The 15,638-nt window shown below is 42.3% G+C and overlaps 1 protein-coding gene across 1 annotated transcript in view; it reads right to left on the minus strand.

Moving 5' to 3' along the window:
* Positions 1 to 15,638, minus strand: part of OTOA (otoancorin) — an 85,859-nt gene that overhangs the window by 59,986 nt on the left and 10,235 nt on the right. The window contains exons 8-9 of the mRNA XM_004706064.2: positions 6,695 to 6,798; positions 2,399 to 2,499 (exon numbers count right to left, since the gene is read on the minus strand). Coding sequence (XP_004706121.1) covers positions 2,399 to 2,499; positions 6,695 to 6,798 — 205 coding nt within the window. The remainder of the gene's footprint in view (positions 1 to 2,398; positions 2,500 to 6,694; positions 6,799 to 15,638) is intronic.

Here is a 15,638-nt window from a genome sequence, read left to right on the forward strand (position 1 = left end):
AACGTTTTTCTAGCATCCCCTGCTTTGAACCAAGCTTCATCTGATGTCAGTCATGCTACCCCTTGTTCCATGTCCCCTTCTGAATCCAGCTTGAATTTCTGGAAGCTCCCTGTCGATGCGCTGCTGCAGCTGATGTTGAACCACCTTCAGCAAGCTTTTACTTATATAAGATATCAGTGATATTGTTCTACAGTCTGTGCGTTCTGTTGGGTCATCTTTTGGAATGCGCACAAATATGGATCTCTTCCAGTCATGTGTCAGTTCCAAATGTCCTGGCATAGATGAGTGAGTGCTTCCAGAGCTTCCTCGGCTTGTTGACACATTTCAATCGACATTCCATGAACTCCTGCAGCCTTGTTTTTGCTAATGCCTTCAGGGCAGTTGGACTTCTGCATTCAGTCCCATTGGTTCTTGATGATATGCTACCGCTTGAAAGCCTTGAACGTTGGCTAGTTCTTTTTTGGAAAGTGACTTTTATAGAAGGAAATACTCTTCAAGCAACTATCATTCAAATGTATGCACCAACCACTAAAGCTAGTGAGGATGAAATTGAAGAATTCTACCAACTTCTTCACTCTGAAATTGATCAAACCTACAATCAAGCTGCAATGACAATGAAATTGACTACAGAGGTCAAATGGACTCCCTCTGTGGGAAGAGATGATGGAGAAGCTCAAAGACAAGGCCACAGGCCAACTGTGGGACACTGTCACTGTCAATTGCTCATATGTAAATTCAGGTGGAAGCTGAAGAAAATCGAAAAAAGCCCTCGAGAGTCAAAACATGACCTTGAGTATATACTACCTGAATTTCCAGAGTAGATTTGATACATTGAACACTAATGACAGAAGACCCCACATGCTGTGAGATGACATCAAGAACATCACATGTAAGAAAACAAAAGGCCATTAAAAAGACGAGTACATATATCCTCTGCCAAGTCTATACATATTCATGAGTATATTCCCAACTCTCCCTCCCACAACTGTTCAGTCTCTGTGTCTCTTCAACCATCTACTTGTACGTCATCACTATTGCAGGGTTGGATGCCTTGTAATTCCGTGCTTCAAGAGGCTTATAAAGCTGCCATTCCCTGTACATTGCATTATTCCTATTGGCACTCTGTGACTTCATCCCCTTCAGTTACATTTCAGATGAGGATGAAAAGCTGCAGATGACCTCTTCATCTTCGAACGTCCTCTTATAGAGTCCGGCTTCCTTTTTGTAATGTTTGCAATGAACTGTGTGTCACTAAAGACTCCAAGCCCACTTCAGTTTAGCTTTGCCTCCTTTTTTAGCCACGCAGATCAATATTTAGAGCTGAGGGGTCAGGAATCTGGAGGGGTTTTTTTTTCCATGACGAAATTTAATTTATTTCATGTTAAACCCTCCATTTGTTGTGTGTCCCCTGCCCCCATCCCTCCCCTCTTCCTGTTCCCACCCCCATCCCTGGCCTCTCCATAACTGTCAAAGTCTTGTCTCTTAGTGTATAAACCACAAAGGATCCAGCTTCCTATGAATGTACCTTTATCTACTTCCTGAAAATTGTTCAACATTGGGAGAGTCAAATTAGAGTTTAATCCTAGACCCTGATTTGGTTTCAAAATTTGAAAGATGTTTGAAATAGTCCAGTCTTCCAGGTCAAAGAGTGGAAGGTAGTTCAACCTTGGCTTCATAATAACCAGACCCAGCTGCACCAACTAGTTCTTGAAGAAGTCAGTCATTGGATGCAAATCCTCCTCCCACTGACCACACACATGACAAAAAATTGCAGGAAAGTCCAAAATTCTTTGAAAACCTTCCTCTCGGCAGCATGCTTTGGAGGCTGCATTCCCAAATCATGAAGTTTAGAGGGATTTTGATATCATTGAGTCAATACCAGAAGGAGAACCACAGACTACCCTTTGAGTTAACTAACCTTAGAACATGTATATTTCTCCATTGGAAACCACAGTTAAATCCAATCAATGCATATATTGAAGTAGCTATGAATAGAAGTAGCTATAAATAGAAGTAGTGATTCATCTGTGTTACTTTTGGTTTGCGTTCTTGCTTCCAAGGCCCACAGTTATTGCTACTGCCCTTGGCCCTTCTTGGAAACACAAATAACCCTTAAGTGATTTCTGATGCCCAGCCAGCATTCTCTTTATCTTATGTTTGTTCACATCAGAGCTGCTTTAGTTGTCTCTGATTCTTTTTCTTGTCTTAGCAACTCCGAAGCAGTAACCCACTATATGACGTACCACTTGAGGCTGTGTTCCAAGAGTTTTCTTTAGAAGCTAAAGTCATATTAGGCTAAGACAAATGTACTATTTCCAGGACACCTTGACTGGCTGGCTGAACATTAGAGGTTACTCCGTCAGTAATAGGAATCTATTAAGGTATTTTTCCAACTTACTTCTACAGGACTAATTTTCATGATTTCTTCTAATGACAGATGAACCATATATCTGCCCAAAATCCATAAGTTTTCTGCACTGACCCATGAAACAGAATCACCTACAAAAAAAAAATTAGTATATAATGTTAAAGCCTTCACATTGGCATGTCATAAGCATCTTTGATATCAGGACCTCCTGCATGCATTCATGAATTCATTAACTCATTCAACAACAATTCACTGAGCGCCTCCTACCTGTGAGACACTGTTAATGCATAAGCAATCACAGACATTCAAAGGTGTGGTAACTGGGCCAGCACCATCAGCACCACTTAGGAACTTGTTTAGAAATGCAAATTAATTTGTGATAGTTGGGGGCCATACAAAAAATCATTTTACTTTTAGTTTAATACATCCCTACATAACAATGTGGCAACAATATGACATATGCTTTATTATTCCTTTGTTACCAGCAGAATAATGACTATCATCCTTATTAATCACTCTATCTTACTACACTTGAGCCAAACTTACTCCATATGTTCTCGTCTCTAAATCCTTTTATGAGAGATATTTGACTACAGGCAGGAGAGAGCGACAGAGGCAGAGATTGGGAATGATGCAGCCACAAGCAAAGAAATGCTGGCAACCACCAGAAACTGGGAGGGACGAGGAGCACCTACTTCCCTGGAGCCTCCCAAGGGAGCACAGCTCTGCCAACACCTTAATTTTGGCTCAATGGTACTTCATTCAGATTCCTAGCCTCCAGAAATGGAGAGAATAAAGTTCTGTTTGTTTTAATCCAACAAATTTGTGGTCATTTGTTATAGCAGCCACAGGAGACTCATACAGGGACACAGTTGATGTTCGTATTATACAAGCTGTTGCTCGCTCAGTTCTGAACCACTAGATACACCAAGAACCTAACTGGGTGGCTCATTTTAAATCAACTATCAGAGGTCTGCAAAAAGATTGTGGAAATTTTCGAATAAAAGATCATGGAATTTTTCCAAGAACTTTTTTAAGCTCTCTGGTATTTCTGCAGACCAATAATGCCCTTAACTTGGGTTGTTATTAACACCCAAAGTATCTCAACCTCAAGAAATTGCACAGACGCTGAAAAAAAATATGGTCCAAACAGAATTCATTTTTGTTTAGGAATAAAGCATAGGAATCTGATAAATGAAGGTGCCTATTAAATTCCGGCAATGGGGACACAGAGAAGTGTGGAGAGGTTGAGTGGTCGCCTCAAGATAGCACCCGACCTGGGCACATTCCTGAAGGTCCCCGGTGCACCCCACGTAGAGGGAGCCCTGCTACCTACATAAGACATGGATCATGATGCTGTCTGGCATTCCTGACGTACAATCCCAGATCGGAGTTCTAGGAGTGATTGTCACTCCTTGCACATCCAAACACTCTGGCCTCCTTTATGTTTCCCAGCATATCCCTACCTCCTTTCCCTCAGGCTCTTTGCACTTGCACTTGCTGCTCCCTCGGCCTGCACAGTCTTTCCTCCAGAATTGCACATGGAATTAGCTGAGTCAGCTTTGAGTCTTGCTTCAAATGTTAGCTCCTCATGGTAGTCTTCCTGATTCCTTAACCCAGGGATCAGCCAACAACAGCCCATCAGCCAGCCGTTTCTGTGTCGCCTCCAAACTGCAAATGGCTTTTACATTTTGTCTTAGTTTTCTAGTGCTGCTCTAACAGAAATACCACAAGTGGCTTTGACAAACCACAATTTATTCTCTCACATGGTAAACACACTGCCGTATAGTCAATTCCAACTCAGTGATACTAGACACAATTTCCTAGGCTTTGAACATCGTTAGGGGAGTAGACAGTCACATCGTTCTCTCCAGGCACAGCTAGTGGGTTTGAACCACTGACCTGGCGATTGGCAATCCAATACTTACCTGACAGCCCGGCTCCTTTCCTCACATGGTAGTAGGCTCTAAATCTGAATTTAGGGCACAGCACTAAGGGAAGCCCTGTCTCTGTCTGTCTGCTCTGGGGAAGGTACTGATCTCTTTTCAGCAATATTCAGGAGTCGTGGTCCTGGCTGATCACATGGCATGGATCTTCCCCTCCATGGGTGCTTGCTTGCTTGTTTAATCTACTCCTTTATGTCCCAAAAGATGTTGATTTAAAACACACTCTATACAAAGACTGTCTTATTAACGTGACAAAGAAAACCCATTCCCAAATGGGATTCTAACCGCTATCAAAAAAACAACAACTATTGCCATTGAGACCGAGTGGATTCTGACTTGGAGGACAGAGTAGATCTGCTCCCTCAGGTTTCTGACACTGTAAGGTTTTACAGGGACAGTTTCGTCTTCCCCTCGAGGGGCAGCTGGTGGATTCGAACTGCTGACCTTGGAGTTAGCTGCCCAACTCATAACCCAGCATGCTACCAGGACACCTTTGCAGCCACTCTAGGGTTAGGATTTACAACACATTCTGGGGGGAGACACAATTCAATCTGTAGCACACTTTTCAATGGCTTAAGAGGAAAGGAAGAGAATAATATTTTGTGACATGTGAAAATAATATGACATTCAAATTTTAGGGTTCAAAAGTAGTTTTAGGGGGACCCAGACATATCTACTCATCGATTGCCTATGGTGGTTGTCATGCCACAAAGGCAAAGTTGAATAGTTGCAACAGACATAGTTGGGCCTAGAAGACCCTGGTCCTTTACAGCAAACTCTGTTTCTATTCAGTGGTAACATTTTACGCTACTATCATCCCATTTTATTTTCTTCGTAGCAGTTTCCAGTGTTATTCATTCATTTCTGACTCGTGGCGAGCCCGTGTGGATCAGCAAAGAACTTGCTCCGTGGACTTTTTGATGGCTTGTTTGTCAGAAGCAGATGACAGACTTTTCAAAGAAGCTCTGGGTGAACTTCAACCTCCACCCTTTCGGTTAGCAGCTGAGGGAGTTGACCATTGGCACCATCCAAGTATTAATCTCTCTCTCATTTTTTTAAGGTACTCATTTAACATTTTTCACCAACGACCCTCCAATAACAAAATTCTAGCTTTATGCAAGCAGGCTCTGAGTCTTACTTTCGGAGTCCCCGGGCCCTTAAGAAGAAAATAACCATTGCCGTTGGATCGATTTCAACTCATAGGACAGAGTAGAACTGCTTCACGGGGCTTTCAAGGACGTCTGGAGGTCATCTTTATGGTGGGAACTGCCTCATCTTTCCTCTGCAGAGCAGCTGGTGTATCTGAACCTTGAATCTTTCAGTTAGCAGTTAAGCACCTACCATTGGGCCACCAGAGTGTGTCCCATAGATGACACATAATAGGATTTTTTTTCTTTTAAAATATAGTTTTATTCACATGTAATTCAAAAATCATACAATTTAATAGTTTAGTCATATTAATAATGGTTGTGTATAATCACCACAATCAAAATGAGGGCATTTTTCTTCTTTCTTATAGTCATTGTTGTTAGCTCCTCATTTCCCACCAAACTCCCCTGCCATGCCCCTGGGTGATTATTAATCCACCTACTGTCTCTATAGATTTACCTCTCCTGGATATCCTATGCAGAGAAACATACAAACAAAATCAAGAAGCAAACAGACAAAAAACAAATCAACGACAACAAAATTAAAGAGAAAAACCTCAACTGAAAAGAAAGCAGAGGATAATAAAACTGTGAACAACTTTAAGATGAAACAAAAGATAAGGTGTTACATTTCAACCTAACTCCATCTGCTACAACGGACTTTATAATGTCGAGACTCATTCTTGTGGTGAGCAGTCCATTGCAGTTCTTTAAGGAAGTGCACAGCCTTATCTGCTCCCTTGGAGCAGCGGATGGCTTGCTGGTCTCAGGGTTCGCAGACACATAATAGAATTTTAACAAACATATGTGAGATACCTGAATCCCGACCGAATTATGATTTGGGTTCCAAGGAGTTTAGAGTCCAATTTTGTGCTTTATCATCAAGATTTTCTAATAAAGCTATCTTATCCCATCTTAACGTATACACATTTAATAACCCAGTCTAAATTTCAACCCAATTCTAAAGGCTCTCATCAAGCCAACGAAGTCATCATTATCCATGTTCTATGAAGACACTAGGACACAGCATTGATTTCAGAGACATCCACAAGTGAAGGTGCATTGATAAAATGGGGCGTGTTTTCCCCATAAGCCTCCTCAACTCGTTTGAGCAGCAGGGGATAAAAACCATAAGAGACTAAGAGATCAAACCCCTGCTTTCAGAGAGGACGCACCTCTTTTGAGAATGCACTTTCCCCAAAGAGTAACCCCACCTTCAAATAGGGACTCACCGGTGAGGTTGGAGGATGCCTGCAAAATCCCCGTCATCCAAGAGTAGAGAGCTCGCTGGGAATGAGCCGAGGTGCGGTCATAGAGATCCCTGAATACCGCAGATCTGAGGGAAGCAAGCAAAGATGTCAACGAAGGAACAAATAGGTGGATCCTGCTTAAAGGGGGGTGGGGACAAGCCGCCAAGGGAGTCCCACGTTTTTTCTCTTCCTTGCCACAGCCAAAGTGTGGCTCAGACACGTGGTCTCCAGTTCCTCATCTCTTAGCCACTTTTTAAGCAATTGCCATCTGACTTCCCCATGACTACACTGTTCCTTGTGGTCCAACTCACCAATGAGCATTGGTGTTATAGCCAGAGGTCTCAGGTGAGCCAAATGTGACGTGATCTGTTAGCAGCATCTTCCTCTGGCTCAGCCCTTCCGATCACAATTGTGTGTCCTCATCCTGGAAGGCTTTCCTTACCCACACTCCATCCGTCGTCAGAACCAATTCACCAAATGACCAATCCATCCATTTTGTTAAAAAAAACATTTTATTGGGGGCTCATACAACTCTTATCACAATCCATCCATCCATCCATTGTGTCAAGCACATTTGTACATTTTTTGCCATCATCATTTTCAAAACATGTTCTTTCTACTTGAGTCCTTAGTATCAGCTCTTCATTTTTCCCCTTCCCTCCCCCACTCTCCCTCCCTCATGAACCCTTGATAATTTATAAGTTATTATTTTTTCATTTCTTACACCATCGGATGTCTCCCTTCACCCACTTTTCTGTTGTCCATCCCCCAGGGAGGGGGTTAAATCATTGTGATCAATTCCCCCTTGCTCCCCCACCTTCCCCTTACCTTCCTGGTATTGATACTCTCATTATTGGTTCTGAGGGGTTTATCTGTCCTGGATTCCCTGTGTTTCCAGCTCTGATCTGTACCAGTGTACCTCCTCTGGTCTAGCCAGATTTGTAAGGTAGAATTGGGATCATGATAGAGGGGGTGGGGGTGGGGAGGAAGCATTAAAAAACTAGAGGAAAGTTGTATGTTTCATCGGTGCTACACTGAACCCTGACTGGCTCATCTCCTCCCTGAGACCCTTTTGTAAGGGGATGTCCAGTTGCCTACAAATGGGTTTGGGGTCTGTATTCTGCACTCTCCCTCATTCACATTGATATGATTTTTTGTTCTTTGATGCCTGATACTTCATCCTATCAACATCTTGTGATCACACAGGCTGGTGTGCTTCTACCATGTGGGCTTTGTTGCTTCTCAGCTAGATGGCTGCTTGTTTATCTTCAAGCCTTTAAGACCCACATGCTATATCTTTTGATAGCCAGGCACCATCAGCTTTCTTCACCACATTTGCTATGCACCCGCTTTGTCTTTGGCGATTGTGTCGGGAAGGTGAGCATCACAGAATGCCAATTTAATAGAACAAAGTATTCTTGCAAGGGAGTACTTGAGTAGAGGCCCAATGTCCATCTGCAATCTTAATATGAAACCTATAAATATATGCAGATAGATCTATTTTCCCATCATCATATATAAATATATTTACATTGGCACATGCCTGTATTTAAACTTCTATAAATGCCAACTTTTTTGAAACTTAAACTTGATCCTTTCCCTCTCACAGCCATCTCACTTGTGAATACTTTCTTCTCTCTTTTTTTTCTTTTTTGGTAAGAGCAACAGTAGGTGAAAGGGGACAGATAAAGGTCTTCAAATAATTCAACAATATAGCATTTAAGAAAAAGCTTGCCCATCTACAAAAACCCTGGCTCTCTCATCCCTCCACTTGTTCAAGTCCTCCGTGCCTCAATTTTTCCATCTCGGAAATGGGTTGGGCTTAATGGCATTGCTTTGCCTCAGTTTCTTCATCTATGAAAGATGTCGATCAGGGTGGCTTCAGAGAAATATGAATATATTCCAGATTCCCCACTGGAAAATTGGAACTTTGGAGTCAGATAACATTACACTAGATTTGTCTATGGAGTTTCTCTCTGCAAGACTTGAACCTATCCCCTGGTTCCTATTCAGGGTGGTCTACATAAGGTAGGTTATCATGGACACCTGTGAGATTTGCCTGTTACCCTTCTTCTCTCGTATCACCACCTCATTTTCTCCTGAGGGCACCACACTGCTCTTCCTCTGGGCCCAGGTCTGAACGGGCTTTTGGCCCGCATCTAAGCCGTCCAGCATGTTAGGTCCCCTTAGCAACAATGACTGGCTCAAGGACAGGCCCAGAGCCAGTACAAATCCAGTCTAGAGCATTGTTTGGAAGTGTGGGAAAGAGATGCCCTGTGACTCCCCTAGAGCCAGCACTCCAAGGAGTGACACCTGGCACTGCCAGTGTCACTGCATCTGCCTGCCTGAGAGTAAGGCCAACACTGAGGAGGTTGGATTAGAGAGCCAAAGAGCCCCAGATATTCCTGAGGGCATAATCAGAGGGGCTGGATCAGCGGTTCTCTCTTAGCCAAAAGAGAGCACCCTCGACACCAAATAAGGTCAGTACCTCGTCTGTTTCTCCTGCAGTTCATTGGCTGAAGAAACAAGATAACAGAAGGTCCAAGTCTCTACCATCATCTTAGTATTTTCCTCCTTCTGAATCATTTTTTAAATTGCTTTTAAGGCCCTGAAGAGCGACAATTAGTAGAGGGGAATTGGCAATGGTGCATTCATCTAATTAGGAGATTCCCAAAGTGTCATTTTCTAAGGCTAAGTGCTAACAAGCATTAGGCAGCCTGCTATCTCACAAGGAGAAAATGACTCTTTTCAGGGCTCTGTCAACCCTTCTGCTTCCCCTGGAGGAGAAAGTCTCAGTTTGACATTTGGAGGGACTGGTCCCTGGAAATGGCATCATGCTTGGGAAAGTCGAGGGTCAGAGAAAAAGAAGACCTTTAATGAGATGGATTGACACAATAGCTGCAACAACGAGCGCAAACACAGAGATGATCCTGAAGACGGTCCAGGACCAGGCGGTGTTCTGTTCGGTCGTGCATAACGTCTGAATCGACCCAACTGCACTGAAGAACAAGACATTTTTACAAAAACAAAATCGGTGAGCTGAGTCCACTCCAACTCACGGTGACCCCAGGTGTGTCCACGTGGGACGGCACGCCACAGAGGTTTCATTGACTGATCTTTCTGAAGCAGATTGCCAGGCCTTCCTTCTGAGTCACCTCTGGGTGGACTCCCACTGCCAACCTTTTTGTTAGTGGCCAAGAGAATGAACTGACTGCACATGCAGAGACTCTAGTCATTCCGGGGTGGCTGGCGTGTTGCTGTGAGGCAGGAAGCTCTGACATTGAATTTTTAAATATCAGCAGGGTCACTCAAGGTAAACAGGTTTCAGCAGAGCCTCCAGACTAAGAAAAGACAACAAAGAAGGAATAGGTTGCCCGTTTCTGAGGTATTAGATCTTATGAATAGCAACAAAACATTGTCAGATGTAGTGCTGGGAGATGAGTCTCTCCAATTGGAAGGTAGTTAAACTATGACGGGGGAAAAGCTGCCTCCTCAAATAGGGCAATCTCTACTGACGTGGATGGAGTATAAAGCTTGGGGACCTTGATTTACTCATGGGGGAGGACTCAAAATGAGAAGAAATCGTTCCAAGCATCCATACATAGTCAGAATGTGGAATGTACAAAGTATAAATCTAGGAAACCTGGAAATCATAAAAAATGAAAACATAAAAATCAATACCTTAAAAATAATAATTTATAAATTATCAAGGGGTCATGAAGGAGGGAGAGTGGAGAGGAGAAAATGAGCTGATACCAAGGGCTCAAGTAGAAAGAACATGTTTTGAAAATTATGATGGCAACATATGTACAAATGTGCTTGACACAATGGATGGATGGATGGATTGTGATAAGAGCTGTAAGAGCCCCCAATAAAATGATTTTTTTAGTCATTACCTAAGGCATTATGGGCATATATAGGCATATGGGCAATATACTGAATGAAGCAGGAAGCCTCAAAATAAGATGGAAAGAATACACTGAGTCACTGTACCAAAAAAGAACTAGTTTACATTCAACCATTTCAAGATTAAGCACCAGCGGTGCTGAGGAAGAATGCAGCCTCACTGAAAGCATTAGCCCAAACCAAGGCTCTGGGAATTAATGGAACATCCATTGAAATGTCTCACCAAGCTGATGAAGCACGAGAAGCACTCACTCGTCTATGCCAAACAATTCAGAAGACAGTTTCCTGTCCACCCGACTGGAAGGGATTTGTATGTATGCCCATTCCAAAGAAAGGTAGCCCAACAGAATATGCAAATTAGGGAACAACAGCATTCGTATCACATGCAAGTAAAATTTTGCTGAAGATCATCCAACACTGGTTGCCGCAATACATTAACGGGGAGCTACCAAACTCCAGGCTGAATTCAGAAGAGGATATGTAGCAAGGAATATCCTTACTGATGTCAGATGAATCTTGGCTGAAAGCAGAGAACACCAGAAAGATGTTTACTTGCATTCCATTGACTGCAAAGGCATTCGACTGTGTGGAATAACAAGCTAAGCACAGCATTGAGAAGAATGGGGATTTTGGATCACATCACTGTCCTCGTGTGGAGCCTATATGTGGATCTAGAGACAGCTATGCATGAACAGGGAATATTATATGATTTAAAATCAAGAAAGCTGTTGGTCAGGTTGTACCCTTTCACTAGACGTATTCAGTCTGTATGCTGAGGAAATAATCAAAGAAGTTGGATTATAGGAACAAGAATGTAGCTTCAGGATTGGAAGGAGGTTGTGGGATATAAAAAGACTTTTCCCCAGCTTTGTCTCCCCCAAAGATATGCCAAACCTAAGAGGCTGTTTGCCAGTACATGGTGGGAGGTCAGACGCTTAGAGATATTCTCCCTGAAGGCATTCAGCCATCCAGAGCAGTCAGACTACTGTCTGGTCCACTGTAGGTGGGGCTCACACCCTATTGATAGGATAGTGATTGTTTCCTTGGAGAGCTTAGAACAGGTCAAACCTGCTCAGTGGCATCCAAAGTTAGGCTGCCATCCTGATTCTAGGATCTGCCCATCTTGTCACATGTGTACCCCCAAACCCTCCCCTTCCTATCACATGTATACCCTTAGAATTCCCCTCTCATTACTGTATTACCTATAGTACAAACCCTTCCTGTGACATATGTCTTTACCTGTAATCAGGGGGGTTGGCACGCCCCCAAAAGATATACAAGCATTGGTTAGAAATAAATCACTCTCTCCTCTGCCATTCCCACCTTCCATATCCCCAAGTGGACCACCAAGCGGGGTTGAGGTGAAATGTTTCTGACTCCTTCATTTTACTTTCTCTCTTATCTCTTTTATTTTCTATGACTTTACTGTAATCTTTACATATTATCGCTGTACAATTGCACCTGCCGGGCCTGTAATGATTTGTTAGGGGCTGCCTAACCTGACGGAAGGTTTATTAACAACCTGTGCTATGCAGATGACACAGCTTAGCTTGCTGAAAGTGAGGAGGACTTAAAGCACTCGATGAGGAAGAGCAGCAGTTGCAGCCTTCAGTATGGACTACAGCTCATTGTGAAGAAGACCGAAACACTGGGTACTGGAACCATCAAAAACATCTGGGTAAACAGAAAAGTTGTCCAGTATTTCACCTTGCTTGACTCCACAATCAATGCTCAAGAAAGCAGCAGCTAAGAGATTAAATGGTTATTGCACTAGGTAAATCTGCTGCATAAGACTTCTTTAAAGTTTTAAGAGCAAGGATGTAACTTTGAGGACTAAGTTGTACCTGACCCAAATCATTTTCAACCGCGACATATGCATGTGAAAGTTAGACAGTGAATAAGGTAGACTGAAGAAGAATGGAAGCATTTGAACTATGATGCTGAAAAGTTCATGGACTGCCAAAAGAACAAACAAATCTGTCTTGGTAGAGGTGCACCCAGAATGTTCCTTAGAAGCAAGAATGATGAGACTTGGTCATATTTTAGATATGCGATCCAGAGCACTCGGTCCCTGGAAAAGGTCCTCAGACTTGGTAAAGTAGAAGGGTAGCTGAAAAGAGGAAAACCTCAGAAAAATGTATTGGCACCATGGCCAAAACGATGGGCTCATCCCTAGCAACTGTGAAGATGGTATAGGCCTGCGGACTGTTTCATTCTGAAGAGCCAGACGGACTTGACGACACCTAACAATAAAGGCATTCGTGAGCTGAAATGACTGATCTCGAGCATCCTGTACCAGATAATCAGATGGTTTCCTGTGCTGAAAATGAGAACTTCAAAAGGAATGGTGTTGCGTTCATCATCCAAAAAGCATTCCAGGATCAATCTTGAAGCACGATGCCGTCTGTGATAGAATAATCTCTATGTGCCTACAAAGAAGTCCGGTTAATACAGCCGTGATTCAAGTTTATGCACCAACCCCTAAAGCTAGTGATGAAGAAATTGAAGAGTCCTACCAGCTTCTTTCATCTGAAATGGATCAAACATGCAATCAAGATGCACTGATAATTATTGGCAACTGGGAAGCAAAAGTGGGGGTAAAGGAAGGAACAGATTGAAAAATGTGGCCTTGGTGGAAGAAGCAACACTGGAGATTGCATGATAGAATTTGGCAAGATCAATGACGTCCTTGTTCCAAATACTTTTTTTCCCAACAACATAAATGGAAATTGTACACCTGGCCTTCACTAAATGGAATACACAGAAATCAAATTGACTATGATCTGTGGGAAGAGGTAATAGAGAAGCTCAATAACATCAACTAAAATAAGGCCAGCAGCCAACTGTGGAACAGACGATCAATTGTTCAAGTGGAAGCCGAAGAAAATTAACTAAGTCCACAGAAGAAAAATAGGACCATGAGTATCTCCCACGTAAATTTCTAGAACATCTCATGAACAGATTTGAGGCATTAAACACCAATGACAGAAGACATGATGAGCTGTGGGAGGACATCAAGAACATCATGCATGAAGAAAACAAGAGGGCAATTCAAAAGACAGGAAATGAAGAAAAGAACAAAGTGAATTTCACAGGAGACTGTGAAACTTGTCCTTGAACACAGAGTAGCAAAAGCAAATAGAAGAAATGATGAGGTCAATGGGCGAAATAGAAAATTCCAAAGGGAAGTTCAAGAAGACAAGTATTATAATCACCTAAGTGCAAAAACCTGGAGTTAGCAGGCCAAAAAAAAAATACACTCAGCATATCTCAAGCTAAAAAAATCTGAAGAAAAATTCAAGAATTTCATGGGCAAAATACTGAACAAGGCAGGAAGCATCAAAGAAAATAGAAGAAATTTTAAAAGTCACTGTACCCAAAATAATTGGTTGAGGTTCAACCATTTCAGGAGGTAGCATATGATCTAGAACCAACAGTACTGAAGGAAGAAGTCCAAGCGGCACTAAAGGCATTCGTGAAAAACACGCCTTCATGAATTGACAGAATATTGTTTGAAATGTTCCAACCAGCTGATAAAGCCCTGAAAGCACTTAGTTGTTAATGCCAAGAAATTTGGGAAAAAACAACTTGGCCAACCAACTGGAAGAGAGCTATATTTTTTCCCATTCAAAAAAAAAAGTGACCCAATAAAATGTACAAAGTATCGAACAATATCATCAATATCAGATGTCAGTAATTTTGCCAAAGATAATTCAGAAATGATTGCAGCATTGCATTGACAGGAAGGTTCCAGAGATTCAGGCTGGATTCGGAAGAGGACTTGGAATGAGATGGACTGACATTGTGGCTGCAACAGTGGGTTCAAGCATGACAACAATTGTGAGAATGGCACAGGTCTGGGCATTGTTTCCTTCTGTTGTACAGAAGAGGGTCACGATGTGTCACAACCAGCTCAATGGAACCTAACCACAACAACAATAAGGATCTCCTTCCAGTAGAGGTGGAATAGGTCCAATTGAGGCAAAGAATATTAAATATACTTTGGACCACTGGGACCAAAATGTACATTAACTAGTCAGAAGAAATGCCACTGGAATGCAAGGATGGCAAGACGTTGACTTCCTTACTTTGGACACATCACCAGGAAAGATCAGTCACTTGAAAGTGGAGAAACCTGTGGAGGTCAAGGAGGTACTCAGTGAGATGGGCTAATATGGTGGCTGAAACAATGAACTCAAACATAGCTGTGATCATGAAGACAACGTAGGACCAGACAATATTTGGTCTGCTATCCATAAGGTCCCTAGGAAACACAAGCTAATCAACGTCAACTAGCAAATCTTTAAACTAAGGCTCTTGGTGCTGGTAATGCATATATAGCCAGTGTAAAGCAAATACAATAAAAAAACACACTCTTATATTCATTGTATTTACTTTTATAGTTACAAAAGACACTGGTTTTCCATTTGCAATAATGGTATCCACTTCAATTTTCAATATAATACTTTGAGTGACATAGTGCATTTGGAGTTCCACCAGGTGAGACTGTTAATCAAGCTTTCTTTTTAGAGGTTCTGAAAAGATAGCTGTACAGTATGTGGCCAAAAAGGCCTGATTTGTGGCAGACTGGGGACTGGTTTTTCCACCACAATACACCTGCTCACCCAGCCATCTCAATATGCCAGTTTTTGGCAAAAAAACAGCATGCCTCTCTTGCCCCACTCACCATACTCACCTGACCTCTCTCCGTGGGACTTCTTTTTGTTTCCTCGAATGAAGAAGGACAGGGATTTGACAACGTAGAAGAGGTAAATAAAAATGCAAGGGAGGTGCTGTCAGTCACCCAAACGGATGAGTTTGAAAATGTTTCCACGAAGGGAATCGCAGGTTTGACAAATGCATTAAATGTAATGGAGAGTACTTTGAAGGTGACAGGGTTGTTTTTTTTTTTTTTTTTAAATGTAAATACATAGCTTGGGGGAAAAATATTTTGAGTGAAAAGCTAAGTCAATATAAAAAATGGTAATTGTACAGGTGGTATATTTTGCTGATACTGCTG

This window comes from Echinops telfairi, unplaced genomic scaffold (assembly GCF_000313985.2).
Source record: "Echinops telfairi isolate 266 unplaced genomic scaffold, ASM31398v2 ScPeMD7_5;HRSCAF=22, whole genome shotgun sequence".
In the NCBI taxonomy this organism is placed as follows: domain Eukaryota; kingdom Metazoa; phylum Chordata; class Mammalia; order Afrosoricida; family Tenrecidae; genus Echinops; species Echinops telfairi.